Source organism: Sesamum indicum, linkage group LG3, assembly GCF_026168435.1.
Source record: "Sesamum indicum cultivar Baizhima isolate 11 linkage group LG3, ASM2616843v1, whole genome shotgun sequence".
In the NCBI taxonomy this organism is placed as follows: Eukaryota; Viridiplantae; Streptophyta; class Magnoliopsida; order Lamiales; family Pedaliaceae; genus Sesamum; species Sesamum indicum.
Window position 1 is genome coordinate 22,642,377 of NC_142659.1, and position 8,542 is coordinate 22,650,918.

General features: G+C 37.6%; 1 protein-coding gene across 1 annotated transcript; it reads left to right on the forward strand.

Moving 5' to 3' along the window:
- Window positions 1-7,336: 7,336 nt before the first annotated feature.
- On the forward strand, window positions 7,337-8,542 carry LOC148788797 (zinc finger BED domain-containing protein RICESLEEPER 2-like). The gene is made up of 2 exons (XM_088878143.1): window positions 7,337-8,058; window positions 8,380-8,542. Exons 1-2 carry the CDS (start codon window positions 7,337-7,339, stop codon window positions 8,540-8,542), a joined length of 885 nt encoding a protein of 294 aa, XP_088734269.1.

The following is an 8,542-nucleotide window of genomic DNA, read 5'->3' on the forward strand; positions in this document are numbered from 1 at the left end:
TTAATTTTGAGGTCTGCAATGTAAATATTGTGCTTAATTATATTTAGGGTTAATTTTTTCCTATTTAGTTGATTGCTTGAGGAAAGTAAACAAACAATGACATATTAATTTCTACAACGAGATATGGAGAACAGCAAAATAAATAAATAATACAATCTCTCTCTTTCTCAATATGAAATATTTAATTAGGGAAAATCAAGATTCATTTGTTTCTCAAATAAAATATTACCAATTAATATATACATTAATTTATTTATTCATATAGGTATATATATATATATATATATATTAGGGTGGGGTGTAGGGGGGTGGGGGAGGGGGTTTGCTGTTGTTTTGACTTGTGAGAGAGTAGGAGTTTGATTGGGTGGCACATTGTGGGGTTCACAATTTAGGGTTTTTTATTGGGTCGGTTTGGCCCTTAGGTTTTAGGCTTTCTTCTTTAAAGTCCCTGTGGTTTTTAAGGTTGTTATTGTAAACTATGTTATTTATATTATATATTGATTATAGCCAATTTTTTGATTGATGACATTTCAAATATTTTTTTCTCAAGATCAAAGTTAAGAAAGCGGGCTCTCATTGATTAATCTAACAGGCTTGGTCCTACTCATTCATAAATAAAGTATCAAGCTCATAGTTTATTTATTTATATTACTATGGCAACAAGAATAAGCGTATTTCTTACATCATGCGTGTTTCTGATATCATATGATACGTCATATCCAAAAGTTACCAAAAAACTCCTCATAATCGATGACGACTTGGTAGCAGCAGCTAAAAAGGAATCCTCATAATTCGATTTGATTGGCCCGACTCTTTCAATCTACCATAACTTCTTCAAAATAAATCTAAATTACAATCCATTTTTTCTCTTGTTATTTAGCTAACTCACATAATTTTATAACGATATATCACAAGTTGCAACCACTTCTAAAATTCATTCCCCAAATCTATAAATGGAGGGTATTGTGCTACCATAATGGGCATCAAGTTCACTCACTCTTACTCTCATTTTCACTCGGTTTGGCAGCAAGCTTCTTGCGTATGTTTTGCACTCCGCACTCTTATCATAACTTCATCTCCATGTCTCATCACTCTAATTCGATTATTACACTATTTTTCTCACATTGCCAGTTTTCTAATTATTATATTAGATAATCAATTACTGACTTAAGTATTAGAGTGTTAACCCATATTTTGCATGTTAGTTTTTCGTTGATCTTAGGATTTCATAGAAGATCCTTCGATCATTATGATATTGTTTGGACCCCAATATGCATCATTGATGTCGTCTGTGGGACCATTTAAAGGCATGGAGAAATGGCTAAGTCAGACATCGGAGGCAAGAATGGTTCTTTTAAGGGAAACATTTCCCTCCCTGTTGTATCAGGATCTACAATTCCACCTATTGAACATACGCTGGGGGATCTCAATACCCCCCCTCTTGCTCTTGATTCGGTAGCTCTACCTATTGCCAACTCGCTTTTCTATGAGCAGCTCTGCCAATTCACAGTGGAAACCATCAACTTAACCTCCGAGACTCTCTTATTAGTAGAGCAGGAAAATCATCCCAGCATGAGAATCTTAGCATTCAAAGAGATCGAAAAACTGACAAGCCAACTCCCGTTGTACCCTAAAAGAGAAAACTACACTAATTGATCCCGCCAGCAAAGAGGGGGCCAACCAAGAACCTTTAGAAATTTGGCTTTCTCTCAAGTAGGAAGTTGTGAAACTCTTCCAAAAGGTACGAAAAGAGGCTCCGCTACTAGAGCTCGATATTCCTTTCAGCGCATACATAATAGCAGAAGAGCTCTCTGCTCACTTCAAGGTGCCTCCACAGCTACCCGCTTATAATGGCACTACGGACCCTACTAAGCACATCTATAAGTTTGAAAATGCAGCCCTACAACATATGTATATTGATGGTATTATATGCCCTGTATTTCTTACTACATTAATTGACACTGCCTAGTAATGGTTCGACTAGCACCCAACTAGATCAAACAGTCTTTTATAGAGTTTATTTCTCTTTTTCTATATCAGTTCTCTAGTAGCGTATCGAAAATCAGCATTTAAATTCTTTATCCAACAGCCCCTGTTCAAAGTTGCATTTTCAGCTGGAAACATGACAAGACACCTCCTAAATATGGCAGAGGCGGAGAAAGGAGAGAGGCGAAGGTGGAGAGAGAGACAGAGAGAGAGAGAAGGAGAGAGAAAAGGAGTGGCTGGTGGTGGTGGGGCAGACATCGGGGGGCGCTAAACGAGAGGGAGAGGGAGATAAGAGAAAGTGAGAGGGAGGAGAAGGGGAAAAATCAGCCAAGTATGGCTTATATTTATAATGTTTTACGGTTCCAAAAGCTGTTACAACGAGAGTTACAATTTGAAAAGCCGTTACAAAAGGAATTTCAAACATATAGCCGTGTAAAAAGCTGTTACAAAAATAATTCCAAGATAATTAGCAAAACATGGTGATAGGAATAAAGGTAAGGAACTTATGATCTATAATCCTTTTAATGCCTTAATGTTTGATGACGATGTTGCAGAAAGCTCGACTAGGGGTCCTAAGTAATGCAGCCGCCTACATGGTGACACATGATGAATGCAGCTGTGTGGAACGTTTAGGGACTGAATTGTTGGGATCACTCGGTAGCAGTTCAGATCTCGTTAGAGAATATATGTTACAATTAATTAGCCTTCTAGAGACTAGAGTTACTCCTATTAATTATTCTCGTGTTCAGTATAGTGTGTTACCTTGTTGGAAATGGTTTATTGATCAGTTGGGACCAGGCAATCGTATTTGGATTTCTTGGGATGATGATTATCTTTATGTGGATATATTGCATGTGGGGACTGGGTTTATACATTGTCGGATTTTTATTAGAACGTTCCATGACCATGTTCTTACTACTATTAGGTATGGAACTAATGATGTGAGTACGCGAATGGAATTGTGGCATTCGCTTGGATTACTGGCAACTAATATTGCAAATGAACCATGGTTAGTTGGGGGCGACTTTAATGCAGTGCTTGACATGAGCGAGGTATGTGGAGCTTCTAGAGAGATCCAAGTTGCCATGGAAGACTTTTGAGGTTACATTGCTGATACGGGGCTAATTGTGATGCCAATGCAAGGGGAACTGTTTATTTGGCACAACTAGAGCCAGGACAATAGGAGTTTTTGGAAAAGACTTGATCGTATGTTGATTAATGATCAATGGATGGATACGTGGCCATATACCCATTATTTGAGCCTCAATCCTCTTATATCTAACCATTCTCCACTGGTTTTATGAGGAGACTCACCACCTCAACAAGTAAATATGTTCCAATTCGATAACTATCTTGCTCAGTCTCCTGGTTTTCTTAATTTTGTACAGAGTGTTTGGAGGCACAATACTGTTGGTACAGTGATGTATGCAGTTACAAGAAAATTTAAGGGTCTCAAACTGGTTTTTAGGTAGCAAAGGAGGAATAAGGGGGATCTTTCACTTAATGTGAAGTTGGATAAGGAGTTTCTAGAGATAGCACAAAGCCCCTTGATGACGGACCACCAGAACAGTCTCCTCTTAAAGGTGGAGTATTGCTATCGGTTAGTGTTTATGAAGGAAACGAAGCTATAACAAATTATGCTTCAATAGAGGGCAAAAATTCAATGGTTTAAAAGGGGTGATCAATGCACAAGAGTATTCTTTCGCGAGGCTGCCAAATGAAGAGCCTTTAAATGAATATTTCAAATACAGGATGAGGGTGATCAGACACTTACGAATCAAATGGAGGTCGTTAATGAATTTTTAGCCTTCTATCAAGGATTATTAGGGGGCGACAGACGGAACCGGTATATTGATTTGAGATTTCTTCGCTCGTGGGCAAGGTATATTTTCACTAATGAGGATTCCTTGGCTCTCCTTAAAGTAGTGACTTCTTTGGAGGTGAAGATGGCATTTTTTGACATAGCAGAAGACAAATTGCCAGGACCGGATGGTTTTTCTTCTGGATTCTACAAGGCCGCATGGCCTGTTGTGGGGCATGAAATCACAAGAGCAATAGTGGATTTCTTTGCCACTGGAAAGTTGTTGAGGCAAGTTTACACCACACTCCTTGTACTCATCCCTAAGGTACAAGCTCCTACACTTGTGGCTGATTTTAGACCCAAATCTTGTTGTAATGTTATATATAAGGTGATAACTAATATTATAGTACAATGGTTGAGCACGATTTTGAACCATATCATTAGCCCCTTGCACAATGCGTTCGTCCATGGGCATTCGATAAGGGATAATATCTAGCTAGCATAGGAATTATTCACTGGTTATAACCAACAGAGACTTTCTTAGGGTGTTTCATTAAAGTGGACCTATGGAAGGCCTATGATACTGTGGAATAGGACTTTCTCATTGTAGTGCTCCAGTTGTTTGGGTTTCCTTCGCCTTTTATTAGATGGATTGAGGAATATGTTACGATACTGACCTTCTTGGTATGTATCAATGGTGCATCTCATGGATTTTTTCCAGGGGCTCGAGGACTTAGCCAAGGGTCCTATGTCCCTGACTTGTTTGTGCTCGTGATGAAAGTTTTTCACATGATTTTACAGTAATTAGTTCAACAGGGTTTTCGTTCCATTACGTTGTCAAGAACTAGGCTTCTTCCAGCTATACTTTCCAGATGACCTCTTATTATTCTGTAAAGCAGGTGTGGCGTGCATTACTATTTTTAAGAAGGCATTGGATATGTTTGCTTCTGTGTCGGCATTGCGGGCTAACCCTAGTAAGAGCCAGCCAATAATATCTTGATTTGCTAACACCATGAGGCACACTTTGCTTGTAGTGTTTAGACTTTCAGGAAGGTCACCTACCTATTCGGCATCTTAGTCATCCTCTCCTTGACTCTCAATTGACTATAGTGGATTGCAAACTTCTTCTCATGAAGATTGATTCTCGCATTAATAGATGGGAAAGGATCGGTCTGTCATTTGTTGGTCGTGTGCAACTTATCAAGTCGGTTCTTATGGCGCTTAATATCTATTGGGAAATGGCCTTCATATTGCGCACAGGGATTATTCGAGAGGTGGAGAAGCGTAGGGGTGGGCGAACGGGTTGGGTTTTTCGGGTCCCGACCCGACCCGTTTGGGTAATGGCAAGTCGGAGCGGTTTTTTTTTGTTTTTTTGGCGGGTTCGGGTTAATCCGAAACCCGACTATTCCAAGTCGGGTTCGGGTAGTAATTTAATACCCGAAGAACCCGATCGGGTACCCGATTGGAAGAGAGCAAAAAGGGGGAACGGGTATTCGGTTCAAAGATAGAAAAATAGTATGCCCTAGCTGCTGCTGCCGTTTCTCGGTTAAAATTTCCCCTTTCTTCTTGCTACTGCTGTTGCTGCTCCATCGGAACTTCTCGAACCTTTTGAACCCGTGGCTGCAACCAGAACAACCCGTGTATGTATTTTTCCCCTTCTTTTCTCACATTTTTGTGGTGTGTATTACCTGTGTGAATTGAATTGAATTGAATTGGTCATTCGAAAAAATATGGAGAAATTTTGCTGCTTCTATTTTTGCTTCAATTGCTGAATGACAGAGTTTGGATTTTATATGGAAGAAAAGCTGAAAAGCAATAAAAGGCATTCTTCTAGTTTTAGTGCTTTCTGATGGATTTTGTAGTGTTAAAGTTTGTTCAACTGTTTTATTCTTCAGCTACTTTTATAAATCTAGAAAACAAAATTTGGAAAAGTTTCAGAGATTAAAAGGGACCTCATATTTACATTATACTTCCCAGAAAGGATTTTGATGCAAGACAGTGAAGACACAAAGCATGGATTTGCCTGTTAAACATGCACATGTGTTATTCTGTTAAGTGTTAACCATCTTTATATTTATATCCAATTAAAAAAGTGCACATGATGTTAAGTCAAATTATCATAACTCAAAAGAAAGTCAGTATCTATATATTTATATTATTTATTAAGACAGAAATTCTTAAATTATCTATCATGATTCATGAACGGCAAAATATAAACTATTTGTAATGCCTCTAACTGCATTTGTCTATTCAACAAATAATAATCTTGTGTGATTAATTAATTTACTAATAATTTCATATTCGTACGCATTTTAAAGTAATTCAGGTTATCAGTTTTTATTGTAATTTAGCATAATTGTAGCATATTTCTCAAAACTCTAATTTTACATGCTAAAAGATGGTTAATTTTAGCATATTTCTCAAAACTCTAATTTTATATGCTAATATTTCTCTATTTGTTCATTGCAAGGTTATGCGAGAAGCAACTCTTAATATACCTTTTTTGTTCTTATACTTTGCAGATTGAAAACATTGGTTTCTCATTTCTCAATATATCTTTCATAAATATGGATGGAATTGGAAGTCACTCTCAGTCTCAGTCTAACTCGTCACCGAATGCCCAAACCATAAATATGGATGGATTGGAAAATCAGGTTAGTGGTGATCATATTGAGAATGTTGAGCATTATTTTGATGATAATATTGATAAGGAGTTAGAGGGAGATGATGAGGAAGAAGATGTTTTAGGTGATTCTAAAAAACGGAAAAAAGAGGGTAGTGGCTTCCATATCACCGTATTGGGATCACTTCATTAAATTTCATTGCGAAAAGGATAATGTCCAAAAGGCTAGGTGCAAATATTGTAGTAGAGAGATCAAAGCCGATCCAAAAGCACATGGAACTAGACCTTTGAAGAACCATTATGAATCTTGCAAGAAAAAATTCCAAGAAATCACCAGAAATCAAAACAGATTGTCTTTCCAACCATCTCGCATTGGTGATAGAGACGCCCCTCTTGTTAATTGGAGATTTGAGCAAGACAAAACTAGAGAAGCTTTGTGTCACATGCTGGTTGTGGATGAACTTCCATTTAAGTTAGTTGAACATCCTGGATTTAGGCATTTTTTGTCTGTTGCATGCCCGATGTTTGCCATTCCATCAAGAAGAACAATAACAAAAGATATTTTCAATATATATGTGAGTGAAAGAGCAAGATTGAAGTCGTTTATTAAAGATCATGCTCAACGGGTTTGCATCACTACAGACACTTGGACATCTATTCAAAAAGTCAATTATATGTGTCTGACTACTCACTTTATTGATGATGATTGGAACTTGCACAAAAGAATTTTGAACTTTTGTTCAATTATCGGGCATAAAAGTGACGAAATAGGTAAAGGTGTTGAAAAATGCTTGCTTGATTAGGGTATTGACAGGGTTTTCTCTATCACTGTTGATAATGCGTCTTCCAATGATGGGGCTACCATTTACTCAAAAAAGAAGTTTGAAAATTGGGGGCAAAACATCTTAGGTGGGAGATATGTGCACATGAGGTGTATGGCGCATATAGTTAATCTTGTTGTGCAGGATGGTTTAAAGGGTGAGCATGAAACTATCTCCCGTATTAGAAGAGCCATCAGGTATATTAGAAATTTTCCAGCTAGGTACAAGAAATTTCAAGAGTGTGTTGAATTTGAAAAATTGGAAACAAAAAAATTATTATCTCTTGATGTACCTACTAGATGGAGCTCCACCTACTTGATGTTGGAGACGGCTATAAGCCTTAAGATTGCATTTGATGCTTATGAAGATGTGGATCTTGCCTGTAAGACTGATCTTTCAAGACAACCATTTGATGAGATACCGACTGATTATGATTGGGAGAGAACAAAGGTATTGGTGAAGTTTTTAAGGCATTTTTACAGTCTCACTTTGCGCATTTCTGGTGCCTTGTATGTCACTTCTAATCTTGTATTTCGTGAAATATGTGAAGTTGACTTGCTTCTCAGACATTGGTTAAGTAGTAATGATTTTGAATTAAATGAGATGGCAAGAAAGATGAAGGAAAAGTATGACAAATATTGGGGATCAATTGAAAAGATGAATATGATTTTATATTATGCCGTGATCCTTGATCCACGTCATAAATTAGAGTTCATTGAATTCAGTTTTGATAAATTGTATGGTGGTACCGAAAAAAGTGATGTGATGAAAGAACAAGTGAGAGATGGACTTCATGAATTGTTTAATGATTATAAGTTGAGATACGGCCATACTATTCAAGGAACGCCAGAAAGCCCGGGATCATCATTTAGTCGTATTTCTTCATCATCTTCCTCTTCAGTAGGGATATCTATGCAATATATTGACTATGAGACGACTCGTACGTTTACCATAGAACAAGAGTTCAGTATGTAAAAATCAGGTGGGAGATGAGATCGCGTGAAATCAGAATTAGAGAAATATCTTGGTGAGGATGTTGAAATGCACAGAGACAAATTTGACATACTAAATTGGTGGAAAGTAAACACCCAAAGGTTTCCCATTTTTTCTAAAATGGCTCGGATGTATTGGCAGTTCTGGTGTCAACTGTTGCCTCAGAATCCGTATTTAGTACCGGTGGTCGTGTTCTTGACACTTTTAGGAGCTCTTTGTCTCCAAAAATTGTACAAGCACTTATTTGTACTCAAGATTGGATACGAAAAGACTCCAAATCAATTAGCATTGAGGAGGATCCGAGTGAACTTGAAATAG